The following is a 19,363-nucleotide window of genomic DNA, read 5'->3' as shown; positions in this document are numbered from 1 at the left end:
AGGAGGTGGTTTATTCTGCCTGGCCAGAGGGGACAGATGGGAGGAGAGGTGAGGTCAGAGCCATTCACATGAATAATTGAAGGCCAACCCCACCCTGCTGCAGACTGCGTCTGGCACCCTCCTCTGGCCCCTGAGACATCTGATGTCTCCCCTACAGTCTGCAACAGGAAGATGAAGCCTGAGGGACAGGGGATAGCTCCCCCCCCTGCCCCATGGCTGGCCAGAGTGGCTACATTGACCCCTCTCCCCAAGGATAGCCCCTCCTAACAAATGCCACATATCTCATATTCTCCCAGCCCACAGTGTAGTTCCAGCCTTTCCACCCAGGAGGGGCTCTTCAGGGCTGAAGGGGTTCAACGTCCTTTTCTGTCCGTGTCCTCTGGTGATTAATGGCAAAAGGGAGACAAGCCCTTTCCTGCCTTCTGCAGACTGTGTCTCTAATGGGGTCCCTGCTGTACCCCCTCAAGCCATCCCTCTGTCCCTCCGGCTAGCATACCTGCTAAGCCCTCTGGTCCTAAGACCCCACAACCTGGGGTGACATTGGAGGAAAAGGAGGCCCTTGCTCCTGGCCAGAGGACCAGGTGGTGGAGGAGACCCAGACACATGTGTACACATTCATGCACGCCCACATATACCCAGACACCCCAGAAAGCTGTTTTTCATAGCGCCTTTGCAATGTGCCAGTCATCTATCTTGGGATGCCAAGAGGCTAGCGGGCAGACCGTATGTCAGCGAGCCCCCCCCCCCCCCATCCCTGCCAGTGCCCTCTGGCTTCACCTCCAGACAATGCAGCCCAGGGTGGGGGGCGGGGGTGGGCAGACTCGCTCGGAGGGGGGAGACACGCATTTTCCTCCCCGCCCCCTCTAAGACTGTTGGGCTCCCTGTTCACTGCAGTGTCTGCGATGCCTGCTTAGGGGCGTTGGGAGGGGGCCCTGGAGGGCACAGGAACATGGGAAGATCACAGCAGCAACGGTCCCCGCCAACACACACACACACACACACACACACACACACACACACACACACACACACACGGGTTTTCTCCCGAGATTTTTGCCTTCTCCCTCCACTGCCTTCTCCCCGTGTTGGTTCTGCCAAGCAGCCCTCCCTCCCCCCTTCCAACCCCCTGTGCCACGGTTGCCTGGCACGTCTGTGGCTCAGCCCGCCGGGATGACTGGGCAGGGACTGGCCCGGTCCGTGCCAGAGAGCCGACTAAACGCCCCTGGCCGTGTGCGTCAGCCCGCTGCCACCCCCTCCCCGCGCCCGCTCTGGGCGGCAGCACTGCCCCGGTACCTACCCCATCCCAACACTCGGGCATCTTGCGGTCTGTGCTGGGGCCGCCCCTGGAGAGGAGCCCGGGCAGAGGCGATGCTAAGTGCCTGAGTCACTCGTGGCCCCAGCAGGAGTGCCCAGCTTGGATAGCAGTGGGACTGGCAGCTCCGCAAAGGCTCGTCCTCTGCGTTTGATTTATACTCGGGCTCCAGCCCCCCCCCCTCCCCAGGCAGCCCCTCCCCGGCTCTGGCGGGCAAGGGGCGGGGGGATGCAGTCACTCGCTGAGATGGAGACTCGGAGCTCCCTGATTGGCTGGGGAGGGAATGATTCGCACTCCCATTGGCTCAAGTCAGCTTCTCCTTCCCTGGTCCTTTTTTTTTTTTTTTTTCTCTTTTCGTTAAAAAAAAAAAAAAAATCATTCGCGAGGATGTTTTCTTCCTTCTCCATCTTTCTTCCTCCCACAACACACATGAACCAGCTCAGCCAGAGCCGGGGCACAGACGCACATGGAAACGCATGTGCCCATTCCCTCTCTACTCACAAAGACACATCACACACACAGAGCCTGCAGGGGCCAGCCAGGTGCCCACAGAGGAGCAAGGAGCCCCGCTGGGGGCCACCGCTGCCTGCCCAGTGGTGTTCCCAGTGGCCCTTGGCACGCAAAGTCCATTTGGACCAAGGTCCGAACCAGCCTCAGGGCTGGGCATCCTCGCAGAGGCCAGCTCTGCCTCCCTAGACCCTGGAACATTCTGGAAGCCCAAAGAGACAGGCATCACTGCAGCAGAGGAAGGAAGAGAAAATGCATCGGTAGATGCCACCATTCCTAGTGGTTTCCCCCCACTTAAATGGAACCAAATGTTTACATGTACATTTAGTGTAAACAAATGGACACGCTTACTGAGGGAGTAAAGAATCTTTTCACAAAGACAGGGGAGATACTGAGAATAGGAGATTAGGAGAATAGGAGCTGCTGGTCTAGGAGAGAAGATTCCTGCTTCAGGGACTGGAAAACAAATCGTGGGAGAGGTTCAAACAGAGAAAAGATCAAGGAAGGCTTCCTGGAAAGGGGGGGGGGCCTTGAAAGGCAGGATTTCAAGGGCTCAGAAGCCTCAGGGAGGCTCCTCCAGGAGTGAGCCAGAGACCAGCAAAAAAGTCTTTCTTCATCCGTTTCTCCTCGGGCTCCCACTGGGATGGGGGCAGAATAGGGAGTTTTCCTGAATCTGCCAGAAATTGGCCCAGAGGTGAGGGAGGAGAATCACTTTCTCTTGTTCTGGGCACATGCTGGGAATGGCTTGTTAGGCTGCAGCTGAGGCTCTGGGATCTCTAGATACCCCCCCCCCCACACACACACACATACACAGGCTGGGTCTCAGCCTTCCCGATTTTTCCAATTAAAGGGCTTCTAAGAGGACTGGGATGTGGGCACATGGGAGAGCTGGGAAAACCTTCCTCTGTCCTCATTCCAGAACAAAGGGGTGAAGGAGGTCCAGGTTCAAGAAGAGTCTAGAAATTCCAGGAATGGCGCAGGAGGGCAGAGCACTGCCACCCTTTCTTCTTTGACCTTGACCTTCGCTCCTAGCAACATCTCTAAGGCAGAAAGGCAAAACCTAGGCAAATGGGGATAAGTGACTCGCCCAGGGTCACCCAGCCAGGATGTGTCTGAGACCAGATATGAACCTAGGTCCCCTCAAATCCAGGTTTGGCACTCTATCCACTGTGTCATCCAGCTGCCCTTCTTGCAAGATCATGGAAAGGAAGCCTAGAACCAGAGGGAGGAACTTATAAGTAAAACAGGGTCACCTGCTTTTCCCCAGAACACAGTCACTCCCTGAAGGCTCAAGGGAGGGAGGAGGTTTCTAGCTGGGAGTTAAGAGGGCAGATCAGGGAAGGCTTCCTGGAAAAGGGGCCCTTGAAGTGAGGCTCCATCTTCAGTCACTTACTACCTGTGTGACTCAGTTTCTTCATCTATAAAATGAAAGGGTTGGTCTCAATGGGTCGAGGTTCCCTTCCAGCTCTTGGCTGCTCCCAAGAGCCACCAATTTTCCGGGTCCCTGGGCAGGCAGCGTTCTCCTGCGAATCTCCTTGCAATGTGGCTTGGGTTACTGGGTTCCCAAGGCCTTCCTTGTCATATGGGAAAGTCAAAAATCCAGGTACTCCATCTTAGGTCCAACGCTTAGGAGCAGGAGAGCTCTTCTCTTTGGGGCTCCAGTTCCTTTCTTGTTCCATTTACCCTGTGGCTCTTGTGTGAGCAGAGCCTGTCCTTTGTCCTTTCTTTGAATCTCCAGCCTGAAACAGTGCCTGGCATACAGGAGGCACTTAATAATTGTTGATTCATAAAATAAGGGGATTGGATTAGATCAGAGGTTCTTTCCCTGGGGGCTACGCATTCCTTATTTTAAACTCCTACCTTCTGTCTTAAGAGTTGATACTAAGTATGGGTTCCAAGGCAGAAGAGCTACAGGAAGGGCTAGACAATGGGGGTTAAGTGACTTGCCCAGGGTCACACAGTGAGGAAGTGTCTGAGACTAGATTTGAACTCAGGACCTTCCAAATCCAGGCTTGGCTCTCATTCCAACTGAATCCCCAAGCTGCTCCTCCATGAATTTTTTAAAAACTCTTTCTTTCCATCTTAGAATTAATACTATATATTGGTTCCAAAGCAGAAGAGCAGTAAAGGCTAGCCACTGGGCCGGGTGGGGAGGGAGGGGTTAAGTGACTTGTCCAGGGACAGGGACACCCAGATAGGAAGTATATGAGGTCAAATTTGAACTCAGGACCTCCCGTCTCTAGGTCTGGCTCTCAGTCCACTGAGCCACCTCGCTGCTCATCCATGAACTTATTTTTTAAAAATATCTGGATAATGTATTTCATTATTTGAGTTGGTTTCCTTTGGAATCCCAGGGGTTTGGCTTCCTGCATTTAAAAACTTAATTCTGAGCGGGAGTCCACCGGCTTCACCAGGCAAAGGGGTCCGTGATCCGACAGAGGTTAAGGACTGCTGGCCCAGAGGACGTCCAAGGCTCTTTCCAGCCTTCCCTGCTTCGGTGACAGGGTGGTGGAGTCCATCTCTGGTTCCGGTTCTGACCCTTCTTTCTCTTCTATCAAGGGGCTCTGGGGGTCTTGGGGTGGGGGGTGAGGGGGGCAGAGGAGCCCAGGGGCCCTGGCTTGACAGCATCAGGCATGATTCCTTGAGAGTGTGGCCAGGGACCACATGTGGGGTCTGCCTCTGTGCCAGAGAGGGAGAAGGGCTGGGGAGGGATAGAGAGGGGCGAACTGGCCTCCATCCCCCTCTCTGGGGAGGCTCCGCCCTGCCCTCCGCCTGACGGCTCTGCAGTGCTGCTTCCCGGGTTCTTGGCTGCCTTTGCTCCTGGAATCCCTCCTCCCGTCTCGCTCTGCAGTCAAGCACTCCCAGAGCCACCCACTGCATGCGTCTGTCTGCTGATGCCCGGATGGCTCCCCAGGCAGGGAATGCAGATCTCCTGGCTGCCAGAGCATCGTCTAAAGGAGCCGGGGACCATTCTGGATGGAGGGATGCGAAGCAGGGGCAGATCGGGGGTGGCCCGGGCTGTGTGCTCGGTTGTGTGGGGCATCCAGACTCTTTCTTGTCTTCTGCTTTTCCACAGAGCTCAGAAGGGTGGGTACATAGCCCTGTGCCAGTGGAAGGAAGGGCTGGGGGGGATATAGGGGAAGCCCCCTCCCAGGACTACTTTCTCACTCGTCTTCTTGCCTGCTCCTTCCCACCCTGAAGCCTCAAAGGGATCAGAGAGCCACCTCCGGTATCAGGGCTTCCCCAAAGTTCACCCATGCCCACCCAAGAGAACACTCTGCAACCCCTGCCGTGCCTCCAACCTAGGTCTGAAGCTGTTCTTATGCCTCTGCCTGCAGAATTACCACTAGATGATGAACAAGGACATGAATGATCCCCAGGCAGTGATGCAGGGTGGAAAGATACTGAAGCTCCCTGAAGTCAGGGGAGAGCCGTGTGTGGCCCTAGACAAGTCACTTTCCCAGTACGGACCTCAGTGTGCCCACTTGTGAAATGGGCACTCTACAACTAACTCAATCTCCTCACAGGGAGGCCTTGGAAACAAGAGTCTCTTGCTCTCTAGAACCTGCTGCCAGGGAATGATCTCACCTGAATTCTAGGTGCAAAATATCCCCTAGGCTCACCCAGGGCAATCACAGGGCATCCCAGAATGGAGCAAGCATTTAAAACCCAGGACTGCCCACATGCCAAGTGGCACATGGTTACAACAGCTGGTGAAAGGGTCATGGCGGTGATCCCCTTCTGGCAGAGGAAGGAAGGGAGCTAGAGTTTCTCAAGCACCTACTGTGTGCCAGGCACCAATATCATCTCTTTGGGTCTTCACAATGACCCTATAAGGCAATTGCTATGATCATCCCTATTTTTGTTGCTGTCTTTTGACTGTTTTTCAGGGATGTCCATCTCTTCCTGACCCCACTTGGGGTTTTCTTGGCAAAGATACTGGAGTGGTTGGCCGTTTCCTTCTTCAGCTCCTTTTACACATGAGGAAACAGAGGCAAGAAGGGTAAAGTGACTTACCCAGGGTCACACAGTTAGGAAGTATCTGAGGCTGGATTTGAATGCACAAAGATGAATCTTTTTGACTTCGGACCTGATGCTCTATCCACTATACCACCTGTTTTACAGTGGAGGAAACTGAGACAGAGATGAAGTGACTTGCCCAGGGTCACACAGCTAGGAAGTATCAGAGAGCAGATTTGATCCTTTCTCCCCTTGGGGTCTCTGGCTGTTGATTTGGCTCTTAATTTGCACCATCGCTTCCTTTCAGGATGTGCTGGGGCTGTGAATCAGACTCTGGAAGAGCTAACTGGAGAGCAAAGCATCTTGGAAAGTTCAACTGGAGCCTGAGGACCTGGGTTTGAATCTTGCCTGGGCATGACCTTGGGCAGGCTGAGTCCCTGCTCTGGGGCTCAGTTTCTTCCTCTGGAAAATAAATGGGTTTAACGGGATGACTCTTACGGTCCCTGACAGCTCCGATGCCTGGGGTCTCATCGGCCCATGAATTCTTTCTGGTTATGGGGGTGTGTGTATATGTGTGGGGTGTCGCTTCTGGGTACATAGATGTGCATGGCTTCCCCCAGTAGGAAAAAACAAAACAACAAATGGTCGGTCTGTCTTAGATTGTTAGGCAGCAAACTTCTTAAAGTGGGGAAGGGTCCTTCACTTTTTCATGATGAAAAACTACTTCTCATTTCCCAGACTTGGAACCTTATATTCAGAGTTCGAGATGCTGCCTGGAGGAAGGGCCCTCTTCTTCCTGGAGATGAGGGAGGCGAAGTGCCATCTCTCTCATCCCCCTCACTCCCAGCCAGGTCTGCCTTTTCTGAAAAATCTCCTTTTCTGTCTTGTGTGGCTGAAGCTCTAGATCATCTCTGAGCCATCCTTGTGATGCATGTCAGAAAAATACTGGCCCTCAAACCAAGGGTCTTGGGTTCCAATCTTGGCTCAGTTCCCCCCGGGGCTGGGTGAGAGAAAATAATTATGGACATTCGGGTCCCCCAGGAGACCCTGGTCTATTGAACCAGTCTATAGAAGGTAGGGGCTGACTAATGGGAAGGACAGGGCTCTTGCCTTTGGGCTGCCTGTGTTATCTGGGAGCACCTCTGTGACTCTGGGTGTCTCCCGTGGTGGAAGGAGCCCATGACTGCTGTGTCTTTACTAGGAGAGACAGAGGGGGCCTGAGTTACCAGGAGGTCGGGCTCTCCCCCTTCTGCACCCCTGAGGTTGTGGCCACCCACACACCCTGCTTTGGTTCTCCCTTTTCTTTCTTTTTTTTTTTTCAAACCCTTAACTTCTGTGTATTGACTTATAGGTGGAAGACTGGTAAGGGTGGGCAATGGGGGTCAAGTGACTTGCCCAGGGTCACACAGCTGGGAAGTATCTGAAGCCAGATTCGAACCTAGGACCTCCAGTCTCTAGGCCTGGCTCTCAATCCACTGAGCTACCCAGCTGCCCCCGGTTCTCCCTTTTCTGAAGTGGGCCGCAGTCACAAAGCAGTGGCACCAGAGAACTCACAGGGCAGAAGGGGTTAATCGCCGAGTCCTTGTTTTCTACCCTCAGCCAGGAGTCATTAGCACAAAGCACAGGCTGCAGAGAACCCGAGATGCAGAGAAAGACACCGAATCAGCCCACTGCCCGGCTTGACGTCACAAGGTGGCGCTGAGGGAGGGATCCACCATGTCACGCCGACAGGGTTCACCTTGCCATACAGTCCACTGTTGGCTGGCTCCCTCCGGCTACAGGATCGCCCGGCCCTGGCAGCTGTCTGGGTCAAAGCTGCGTCCTTGTGCTGGGCCCAGGGCCGTCCTGTGGGGCTGCTGACTCATCCCTTCCTCCCATGCTCTCTCCCTGGCCAGGGGCCTTGGATCCCAGACACTAGACAGGCGGAGGGGTGGGAGTCCATGGTTTGGGCAGATCGGGCCGCACGGCCCCTAGACCCTAATGGTTCTGGGGGCAGAAATCCAACCAGCATCTTTATCTTTGGGCTATTTTTTCAGAAACTGCTTTTGGGGTGCTTCTTCCCCCAGAGCTGGAAAAAAACCCCAGCCCTAGTCTGAAAAGGCAGAGAACTGACTTGGATTCTGCTACTTGGACAAGTGCTCGAACCCTCCAGGTCTCAGTTTTCCCATCTGCAAAGCTGGGGCTGTGGTGTAGAAGACCTCCAAGGCTCCCTCCACCGCAGGACCCTAACCTGCTTTTCACACAGGAGATGTGGCCTCCTGTCGAAGGAGCATCTCCACATTCCCCCTCCCGTGGGAGGAAGGGACCCACCTGCAGAGCCCAAGAAAGCGGGTTCCTTCCTCCTTTCCTCGAGGCCACGGCCAGCCACCCTTCCCAGCTGCACGATGGCAGCTTATGAAGCGGACTCGGTATCCATCCGGCAAGCTTTAAGCATTCCAGGAGGAATGCTTACATTCGCATCATCCGTCTACCTTGGACAGCACCGAAGCATGAGCTTCACTAATAATCCTTAACAATCTCAGACCTCTGGGGCAGGGAGGGGGCTCAGGTCTGGAGGAGGTCCTGGAGACCCTTCCTCACTGTGTGTGACCCTGGACAAGTCCCTTAACCTCTGATTTCCTGCCCCCTCCCCCCCCCCCCAAAGATTCACTGGATCCCTTGAGAAGGAAAGGGCGAACCAGTCCAGTATCTTTGCCAAGAAACCCCCTGGAGAGCTTCGGTCCCGGGGGGGGGGGCGGGGGGGGCGCATGGAGAGTCAGCACAAGCCCCCTCCACGGCGACCTCACCCCAGAACTTCAGCAGGGGGCTTTGGGTGTCTGGAGAAGACACTGGCCAGGACCCACGTGTCCGGGGAAGGACACCACCGGGAATGGCGGCGGGGCAGGAAGAATCTCTCTCCAAATGCTTAATAATACTTGGTATCGGTGCGACTGTCCGTGCCAGGTGGGCTCCAGCCGGCTCCTTCCAAATGCCCGAGGCCTGCAGGCGGGAGGTCCGAGTGGGCTGAGCTTCGGAGCTGGTGGGATCAGCAGGGTCTGCATTCAGCGAGACCAGAGAGTGGCCCCCGGCCCGGCACCGCCAGCACCCAGCGCAGCGCCTGGCACCCAGCACTCGCTGGGGGGACGGCCGGCGGCTGGGTCTACCTTTTCCTCCCGGCCGAGGACACCCTCTCCCAGGGTCTACCGCAGATCCGGCTCCTTCCATCGCCGCTTGTTATCGCGGGGCCCGAGTCCCCGCTCAGCCCGCCGGGCTCCCTGCTTCTCTTTTGCTACCACTTTGCTTTTTCACCTACCTACGATCCAATTTCCTCTTTGGTTGTTCTATATATTTATACAGAATATTATGTTGTATAATAGAACAGAACATGATATAATAGAACCTAACCTAATAGAGCATAATGCAATATAACATGAAATAATATATATGATCAGCCCTTTGGTTATTTTTAAGTCCATTTAAGGTTTTCAAAGCACTTCACAATTTTTATCTCATTCGAGCCTCCTAGCAACCCTGGCAGGTGGGGTGCTATGATTATTCCTATTTTACAGAGGAGGAAACTGAGGCAGGGAGGTCACAGAGCTCGTAAGCGTCGGGCCTCGCTGCCGATGCCTCGTAATAAGTGTGTGTGTGTTTACAAGCACAAGGGAAGCAGCAGGGCTGTAACAGAAAGAACACAGGCCTCGGGGATCCATTTGGGCCTCGGTTTCCTGATCTCTAAGCTGCGGACCTACATCCCCCGCCGTCCTTTGATATACCCAAACGAGACGCAATTTTATAATCTTTTAAGCCACCCAAACCCGAGCCAGCCGGTGTCCCCTGGGTGACGGGGCTCCACAGGGGCCCGACAGCCCCCTGTTCCCCTGGGGACTGTGCCCCCTCCGTACTCCAGAGTCTGAAAGGCTGGGATAAGCCCAGCATCAGATCAAGGTCTCTTGGGTCCAGCCCGGGGGTGTGAAATCACACCAGCGTTAATCCACCATGCTGGGAAGAAAATGTCAAGGTTTACGGCTCCCTCCCACCCCCGTCCCCACATGGAGGAGGCCAGCGTGAGCCTCCGGCTGCTTGGGTCAGAGGAGGCCCTGGCTGGGGGCCCCCCAAGCCCAGGGCAGGCGGTGGGCAAGGGCCCCGGACTGGGGGGATGTGCAAGGAAGGCAACGGCTGGCCAACATGTCGGAGGAAACCCGTTCAAAGACCCAGAGATGAATCGTGGGTCTACACCTGACAGTGAAGGAGAGCACAGTCATATCTTGAAGGAGGGGAAAAACAACCCCCCAACCTCTTCAGGGTGAGCAGAGAATCTGTCATCAAACGAAGGAGGACAGGGTTGCCAAGACAACAGCTGCCATAGAAACAGCAGCTATTTCTGAATATCAGCCTGGTTTTCATTGGTGGAAAACGCTGATTCAGATGACAGCGTGGCTCCATCTCGGGGAGCCCATTCCCCCTCCCCGCCGCCTGAGGCATCAGCACCCCCTCCCTCCTTGCCTCCTCCTGCCCTTCCCTGTCTGGGAAAGACTAATGGCCCAGCATCCTTCCCCACTCCCTCTGCAGGGGACGTGCCAGAAGGGATGAGCGTCCTTCCCAGCATCAGAGCAGGCCACCTTGGGTCTGACTGCTCTTAGCTCAGAGCCCCCACTCCCAAGAGCACAGCGGGCAGTGTCCCAGACTGCTTGGGGAGTCTACACTGTCCCGCCAACCTTGGGAGGCTGGGATGAGAGAGAGGTTAAGAAACACCCCCGGCTGGGTGGTCCTACCTTCCAGTCTGTGTCCACAGCGGAGAGGAAGGCCTCCGAGTTCTCCTGGAGAGAGAGAATGAAGAGCAGGATAGGACATCAGCTCACGCTGACTGGGCCCCCCCAAGGGCTGATGCTCTGAGGCATGGGTGACACAGCACACAGAATCTGAGTTCGAATCCTGAAATGTGTCCCCTGGCAAGTATCTTAATTTCTCTCAATCTCCATTTTCCTCCTCTGTGAAACAGATTATTATAGCACTGTCGACCTTGCAAGGTTGCTGTGAGGATCACACGAGTTAACGAAGAGTAAGCTCTCAGCAAACCCTAAACGATGAGATAAATTCCATCCAAAGGAACCTGCCTTTCGTGCTCAAATGGAGCGGATCCCATCCCTTTGCCCAGGCTGGGTCCCAAGGCAAGCGCACTCAGAGAGCTTCTCCCCTGATGCCTTCTAATGATGGGGAGGGGGGGGGGAGACCCTCACAGAACTCAGGAACTGAAGTTTGGAAGACTTGAGTTCAAGTCCAGATTCACTTGCTAGCTGGGTGACCCCGAGCAAGTTATTTACCCTCTAAATTGACCTTAATCTCTTCATCTGTGGAATGGGGATAATAGTACCTTCTTCCCAGAATTGTGAGGACCAAACGAGGTTAATGTGCATCATACAGCGCCTACCATCATGATTATCACTTCCTTCCTTGCCTCTGTATCCCCTCTAGAGGTAGACACTCAGCTTTGGGATTAGGGTGGGGAGGAGAGAGGTCAGTACCCAGCCTGGACTCCCCGTAAATCAACTCGGAAAAAAATGTTTCTTCGGTGGATTTGAGAGAGTAGAGAGAACGGATTATTGTGAGGAGGGTGGACGTCACCAGGTGAAGCCCTGAAACTCTTATGTTGGAGCCGAGTCTAGGGAAGAGGCTTCTGTTGTGAGGACTGGGGAGGGAGGTGGCTAAAAAGAGGTTGTGTGAGCTTGAGAGATCCAAGGAGACAAGAGAGGCAAAGCTCTGGAAAACCTTGACGGGCTGTACACCAGAGTCTAGGAGGCCTCCTGGGCCCGTCTTTGCATGTGCTCTGGGCTAGATCCGGTCCCCCTGCGAGCATGTAAACCTGGGAAAATACAGAAACAGGAGCTCTTGTGCAAGAGTCAGTCTCTGGGGCAGTGGGTACCCCGGGGAGGGAAGCAGAGAAGGGGGAAAAGGCTCAGGGCTGATGGTGAGGGCCAAAGGGTCAGGCTGAGCTAAGCTTGGCGTGTGGCCAAACGTGAGGGTTGGGGACAGCAGAGTAGAGCAGCCGGACCCAAAGGGCCTGTGAGGGACAGAGATGGTGGCTCCTCTGGGATTCCCATTAACAAGGAGCTGAGAGAACATCATGGAGCTGTTCTTCAAGCCAAGAGGGTGACTAGATGAGGATCAGAGTCCAGTGGAAAGTTGACAGACTCCTGGAGAATAGTAGGGCCAAACCTAATGAAGACACGCAGTGGGGAGAGATGTCAAATACGGCGATCCTTTCGCCATGATGGTATGGGGGAGGCAGACCCTGAAAAGAGTGGGGGGCTTCGGTGGATGATAAGTTTAATGAGCATGACGTGTTGGGCCAGAGTCCAGAAGATGTGAAGGGCCTTGAGTGCATTTCATTTGAAGAAACTGAGGCTGAGAAGGTAAGAGTTGCCTAGCTAGGAAGCTCTTTGGAGGCTGAATTTAGAGTCAAGTCTTCTTGATTCTAAGACCATTGCTCTATCTCCTGAATGGGTTGGAAGAGAGGGCTGCTAAGTGCTCCATTTTCTCATTTGTAAAAGGAGAGGGTTAGACTGGGAGGTTTCTCCATCTGAGAAAAGAGAAATAAAGGAGAAGACGGCCCTTTGACTGGGGCGGGGATGAGGGTGAAGGTGGCCACAATCCAGGAACACGCCTAGCACACCGCTATCCTCTGGGCCAGAGAAAAGGGAAACCACATTCAAACATCTAGAAGCTTTAGGCATGAGGATGCAAAGAACATCAGGGTTAGAGTGAAGTATCCATCACGTTCTCCAAGAGATAGACTGAGGCAGGCCATTGAAGATAAACAAAGGTCACCGAGAAGCTGGAGGGATCCCGAGAGGGAGGAAAAACTGAGCATAAAATGGAGAGGAAGAAAGAAACAGATGGAGAAGGAGAAGAGGGGAAGAATTGGAGGATGGGGAGAGGAGGTAAAGGAAGAGTTAGGAGAGAGACAGAGGTAGAGAGAGAGGGAGGAGGGGAGGATGGAATTGGTAAATAGAGGAGAGAGGAGGAAGAGGTAAAGGAGGAGAAAGAAAGGGAGGAAGAGAAGACAGAAAGAGGGCAAAGAAAGGAGGGAAGGCACAGAGAGAAAGGAGGAGGAGAAGGAGGAGGAAAAGAGGACAGAGAGAAGGCAGAGAAGCCTAGAGACTTTTTTCTCCTCAGGGCTAAGCATTCCCTAGTTGTTCCTTTAAGTGATCTGTGTCTGATATGGTCCCCAGGCTGCATTCCTTCCCTTAGATGCTCTCCCTAGCATCCTTGAGGCAGTGAAATGACCCAGGGGAAAGAACATTAGACCTGGAATTCAAATCCAGCCACAGATCCTTACTAGCTGTGTGACCCTGGGCAAGTCCTTTAACCTCTGCCTGCCTCTGTTTATTCCTCTGTAGAATGGGGATGATAATAGCATCTACCTCCCAGGGCGGTTGTGATGATCAGATGAGAGAAATGTTTGTAAAACCCTTAGCACAATATGTAGGTAATTACATCCTCATTTCCTTTCTTTCTGAAACGTTGTTCCCAAACTGAACATAAAACTCCACGTCTGGTTTCACTGTGGCAGAATATTACGCCACCTGGCACATAGTAGGTGCTTTATAAATGCTTGATAACTGACTATTCCATTTATCTTTCTGGACAATATGCTATTCTTTAAACTCACCTGTCTTAGAATCCGTACTATGTATTGGCAGAATATATACTCTCTCTCTCTCTCTCTCTCTCTCTCTCTCTCTCTCTCTCTCTCTCTCNCTCTCTCTCTCTCTCTCTCTCTCTCTCTCTCTCTCTCTCTCTCTCTCTCTCTCTCTCCCCCCCCCCCACCTCTCTTCCCTCCCCCACTCTATATATGTAGAAGAGTGGTATTACAGGGGTTAAGTGACTTGCCCAGGGTCACACAGCTAGGAAGTGTCTGAGGCCAGATTTGAACCCAGGACATTCTGTCTGCAAATCTGGCTCTCTTTCCTCTGAGCCACCTAGCTGCCTGCTCACTGTACCCCTCTTAATGCAGCCTAAGAGCCTGTCAGCACTATGGACTGCCATTTTTCTCTGCATTGAGTTTGTAGTCCATTAAGATCACATCACTATTTTTTTGCACCCTACCACCACCACCATGGCAGCCCTAGTCACATCAATGGGCTATAAGAGTGACAGACTCACAGAGGCTGCAGCAAAGTCGTGGGCTATGGTGTAAGAAACCCTAGATCTCAGGATCAGGAGACCTGGGCTCTAAGCCCAATTTTGCCACCATCTAAACCCATGCGGCCATGTGGCCTCGGGTAAATCACTTGCTCTCTTTAGGTCTCTGTTTTTTCATCTGTAAAATATGGGAATTGGACCAGATTCTTTCCAAGGGCCCCTTTGGCTAAAAGATCCAAGGCTGCTCTTTTTGGATGCTTTATGCAAGAAGGCATGGATGGAAGATTCGGAATGGATGACTTATTCCAGTGTTGTAGAGTTCGTGCATTTCTGGATGAAGAGACTAGCGATTCTTCACGAATGCCTTCTGATTCCTTCCTGCTGCATGGAGATGATCGTGGCTTCTCTATGTGCCTCTGAAGCCTTCTAGGATGCGACTGGGATGCGAGAAGTATCTTTTAAGAAGGAAGAATTCTGGGGAGGGTCTACATAAGTTTTGAGTCCAGTCTGAAGGCAGATCAGACCAGAAAAACCTGACAGCATGGTAGGGTGGCAAGGTCCTTGGATTTGGAATAGCAAGGACCCAAGTTTAGATTCTGGGTCTGCTATTTACTAATTCTATGACCTCGGGAATCATCGCTTCCAGGCTTCCAGCTTCAGTCTCCTCTTCTGCTCAAGGAAGCCTGATTTGACTCTCAGACAGCTTCCAGCTCTCAGTTCTATGACTGACGATGCCAAACTTGATGATTAGGAAATATGAAGGTCTGGGTTGGTGGAGAGAATGCAATCTCCACCCCAACAAAACTGTGGACCTCTCAAAGTATCGAGTATCTAGAAAGATTCCCTGGTTCTCTGGCCTTGAGAGTCTCTCCAAGTACCACTGAGGAAAGGAAAGAAGAAATATCCTATTGAGAAGGAAGGACGAGTGAGCTGACCTGGTGAAAGATTTGCTATCATGGAATATAAAAAAAAGGGAATAATTCTTTTCCATCTGATGTGAAGGGTCACCATGGACTCTGGTGGATGGCAGGAGACAAATAGAGGCAGTGGGCTAGATTTCAAGCAGAAAGCGACCAATGTGGGGTGTAATGCTGATGAGGAAGATAAGGAAGGGGTGAGGAGACACCCTGCCCTTCTGAGATGTTTGGGATTGTAAGAAAATTCTAGGGAAAAACACATAAAAGAAACAAAGGAGGAACAGGAGAAAGAAGAACCAATTTAGCGACCCATAGGATGGACCCGAGATTTAAGAGTTGGAAGTGGCCTTAGACAAAGGTTAAACACCTTGTGAGTATGTGTGGCAGGATTGGAACCCAGGTCTTCCTGGCTCTAAGCCCAGTATTCTGTCCATTAGGCCACCTAGCTAAGAATACACCTGGAGGCACATATCACCTAAAGGAAAAGAGATGAAGATAGCTGAGAGAAAGTTATGGAGAGGGAGAGGACTAAGGTCTAGAAGGGAGAGAATAAGCAAGTCAACACATTATGCCAGGTCAGAAGATGACTTCTTATGGCATCAAAAGGCCCCCTCCAGGGGCAGCTGGGTAGCTCAGTGGATGGAGAGCCAGGCCTAGCGATGGGAGGTCCTAGGTTCAAACCCGGCCTCAGACACTTCCCAGCTGTGTGACCCTGGGCAAGTCACTTGATCCCCGTCACCCACCCTTACCACTCTTCCACCAAGGAGCCAATGCACAGAAGTTAAAGATTTTTAAAAAAGAGCCCCCTCCAAGTAGGAATTATGATGAAAAGCTATAAGGAATAGGAGAATATTTCCCAGTTTTGTTGAAAGCAAGTTAAGACAAGCAAGAAATAAGGGGAGACTCTGGGTGACCTCCTATAAGGTCTCACTAATGGAAGGCAAACTCAAGAATGTGGAGGAAAATGAGCCCTTTGGGGTAGTCCCTGGGTTAAGATCCTGATCACCCTGGGGTCTATTCCTTCCTCTGCCACTACCTGACTGTGTGGCCTTGGGCAAGTCATGTTCTTTCTCCCAGTCCAAGTTTACTCCAGTGGGATATAACGGAGATGGACTAAGAGAGCTCTATGAACTCCTCAGAATTTAACCAATCAAAAAACAGACAGCAGATTACAGCTTTTGGGAGAAAGAGTGTTCCTAGACCTTTGGCATTTAGACTGAACCCCACTAGAGGGAGGAGGAATAGAAAATAACTTATTTGGCGGGGGGGGGGGAAGCAGTCATGATTTCAAACCCCCGAACTTCTGAATTTAGCAGAAAGGTAGAGGAGTCCCAGGAACAAAAGGAGTGCACCTCCACCTCCTGAATGGGGGCTAGAGAAAGCCTTGGGAGGATGGCATTACAGAGACTGGCCGGCCCAGTGATGCACGTACAGGACCCCGACTTGGTAACAAAAGGAGTAGAAAGCTGGGCAGCAGAACCAAAGAGAAATAAGGGAGATGGTCAGCTGTCTGGCAAGCCTGGCTCAAGGGAAGGTAACGGTCCGCCCAGGGCATCATTTCTGATCTGAGACAGTGCGGTAGAATGACCTTGGAGAAGCCATCATCTGGCTTGGCACAGCCGCGCCTCTGCTCCAGCAGGGCTACATGAGGGATGGAGGTCACGAAGTGGGTAAAGCTAGAAAGGTGCCACCCAGCCTTCTGCCCTTCCACGCTGATGACAGAACCCTGGATACATCAGAAACTAGGGATCGAAGGCCAACCTAGTGATCTTTTCCAGGCTAAAGAAAGACTAGCCAGATGTAGCAGGAAAGGACAAAGAATGAGCAAATGGGAGACTTGGGAATCATTTTCCAAAGGAGCCCATTCCCTGTTTATCGAAGGCACGTGAGCTCGGCACTCCTGACCATTAGCCGCTGAATCGGGGCTTTCATTTCAGAGCCTGTTTGCATTCCTTCTATTTTCCTGCTCTCGTGGCTCGCTCCCCCACTCCCACCCCAACCTCACATTCTCCTTTGGGCTCCTTTTGTAGAACTATCCTGCCTAGGGAGAGAACAGCTTCTCTCATCAGAAGGGAACCAGGGCACTGGGATGTCCCCACAATGAGACCGAAAGCCAAGCTCGTCTTCCAAGAGGCAGGACAGGGAGGTTGGCCGGGGACCCGCAACCGAAAAATAAAAAAACAAACTCTTGCTCCCCACTCTTGGGACACACATCAGTGTCCAAACCCTTCCTTCGTGATTCATTCCTTCGGGTTACATGTTCTGAGCCTGGAGCATGAGGTGTGTGAATGCCCAGGTCAGAGCCCTTCTAGAACCCAGTCTAGGTCTGGAGCTCTCATCTTACCTAAGTGGAGCTTTGACAAGCTGGAACCCATTCATAAGAGGGTGAGGAAACAAGAAATTGTCCCAAAGAAGGATTCCCGAAGGAGCCTGGCTCCCTTAGCTTCACAAGAGCTAGGGGCATTGTTCAACTATGTGCAGTGGGAGGAAGAAGAGGCATTTTACTTGGCCCTGGTGGGAACAATGGGTAGAGGTTGTAGGAGGAAGGGTTTCAGCTTAGAATAAGTGGGGGAACTTAACCATTAGTATTTAGTGTTTAAAAAAAATGGAATGGGCTGACTCAGGAGGACATGAATTCTGTACCATAGAAGATCAACAAACGGAGACTCCGGGATCAAAGATCTAGAGCTGGGAGTAGGGGTCAGGGTTATCAGGTCTATCCCCTTCATTAAAAAAATTCTTACTTTCCATCTTAGAATCAATACTGTGCATTGGTTCTAACGAGAAGAGAGGTATTATGAGCTAGGCAATGGGGGTTAAAGGACTTGTCCAGGGTCACGTAGCCAGGAAGTATCTGAGGCCAGATTTGAATCCAAGATCTCCTCTCTCCAGATCTGGCTCTCTTATCCACTGAGTTACCCAATTGTCAGCCAAACTCTTCATTTTTACAGAAGAGGAAACAGAGATAGAGAAACTAAATGACTTGTCCAGGGTCACACAACTAGTATGTATCTCGGTCTGAGTTTAATGCTCCATGATTCCACATGGCAGTGCCATATTTACTGTGCCATGTTGCCCCTATGGTTGGATGTCCAAGAGAACGTAAGAGGGGCTTTACTCTTTAGGCTAAGGTTAGATTAGCTGATCTCTCTCACTTCTTTGTTCTAAATGTTACGCAACATGCCTCCAAGTGTCTTTAAAAAATCAACTGGGGCAGCTGGGTAGCTCAGTGGATTGAGAGTCAGGCCTAGAGACAGGGAGGTCCTAGGTTCAAATCCGGCCTCAGACACTTCCCAGCTGTGTGACCCTGGGCAAGTCACTTGACCCCCATTGCCCACCCTTACCACTCTTCCACCTAGGAGCCAATACACAGAAGTTAAGGGTTTAAAAAATGTAAAACAAAAACAAAAACAAAAAAACTTTTAGAATCAATAATATGTATTGGTTCTAAGGCAGAAGAGCAGTAAGGGCTAAGCAATGGGAGTTAAGTGACTTGCCCAGGGTCACACAGCTAGGAAGCATCTGAGACTATATTCAAACCAGATTTGAACAGGTTAAATGACAAAGCCCCACAGAATGTTAAATCTGGGGAGAGAACTTGGAACTGAGGAAGTTGGTTCAAATCTTGCTTCTGGTACTTACTACCTTGGGATTGTGGGCAAAGGCTTTAGCTTTTACGAGCCTTATATGCACAGATTGAAGCAAGAGGGTGGAATAGGTGAGTTGGCCTCTGAGGCCTTGTATGTCCATACCATCTAGTCTAACCTGGGCCCTCATTTTACAGGTGGTTCTGGAGGTTTAAATCCCAGACTTAGCAAATGACTTGCTACCTTAGCAGGAATTAATGATGAGGTCATTCTGTTCTTTGAAAGGAGGGATTGAAGAGTATTTGGCTCAACGTGGAAAGATTTTTGAGAGAGAGATGTGGGGAACTACGGAGGGGAGGGGAAGGGAGTGGGGGGACCTGAGTCTTCTTTGCTTAAACGTTTGAGCAGGTGAAGGGGAGCTGGTGTTTCACTATGTGGCCACACGATGTCACTGGTGCTGCTTGGGAGCCAGACCCAAGGGAGGTGAGGGGTTGGGGGCTGAGTGGCTGGGCTGGGCAGCCTCATGGTACCCCCTCCCAAAACCCTGCCCCCTGGAGGAACTCACCAGCTCAGTGTCTTGCCCTCTGAGCAGTGGCTTCTCCTCGGTGAATCGCAGCTCATGGAGCCCTGCCATGGTGACTTCCTGGAGCAGCAGCCCTGACAAGGGAGAGGGAAACATCTTGGTCAGGGTACAGTGGAAGGGACAGAGAAGAGGTCCAATGGCTGACCCCTTGGGTTTAGAGACCAAGGCCCTATCTTTAGGCCTCTTTACCCAGAACCCGCTTCTGTGGCATCAACTCTTTAGCTGGGAAACTGGAACCCTGGGGCCCAAGAACTTCCACCATTAACTGCTTTCTCAATCAGTCAATAAGCATTTAACATTAATTTTTTTTTTAAATTTTAACCCCTTACTTTCTGTCTTAGTAACAAGCAAATGGGTTAATTTATTTATCTAG

The 19,363-nt window shown here is 52.0% G+C and overlaps 1 protein-coding gene across 5 annotated transcripts in view; it reads right to left on the bottom strand.

The window, feature by feature from the left end:
* Window positions 1-19,065, bottom strand: part of NDRG4 (NDRG family member 4) — a 46,951-nt gene extending 27,886 nt beyond the window's left edge. For 3 of the 5 annotated variants that reach the window (XM_044660458.1, XM_044660459.1, XM_044660460.1), the window contains exon 1: window positions 1,298-1,417. In XM_044660458.1, coding sequence (XP_044516393.1) covers window positions 1,298-1,318 — 21 coding nt within the window. In that variant the 5' untranslated portion in view covers window positions 1,319-1,417. Of the gene's footprint in view, window positions 1-1,297; window positions 1,418-10,533; window positions 10,579-18,972 lie in introns of those variants that run through there. The other 2 variants (XM_044660461.1, XM_044660462.1) reach the window with 1 other exon arrangement.
* Window positions 19,066-19,363: the final 298 nt, after the last annotated feature.

This window comes from Gracilinanus agilis, chromosome 2, assembly GCF_016433145.1.
Source record: "Gracilinanus agilis isolate LMUSP501 chromosome 2, AgileGrace, whole genome shotgun sequence".
In the NCBI taxonomy this organism is placed as follows: Eukaryota; Metazoa; Chordata; class Mammalia; order Didelphimorphia; family Didelphidae; genus Gracilinanus; species Gracilinanus agilis.
Note: the sequence above shows the minus strand (reverse complement) of the source record. Positions and strands in the feature narration are given on the sequence as shown.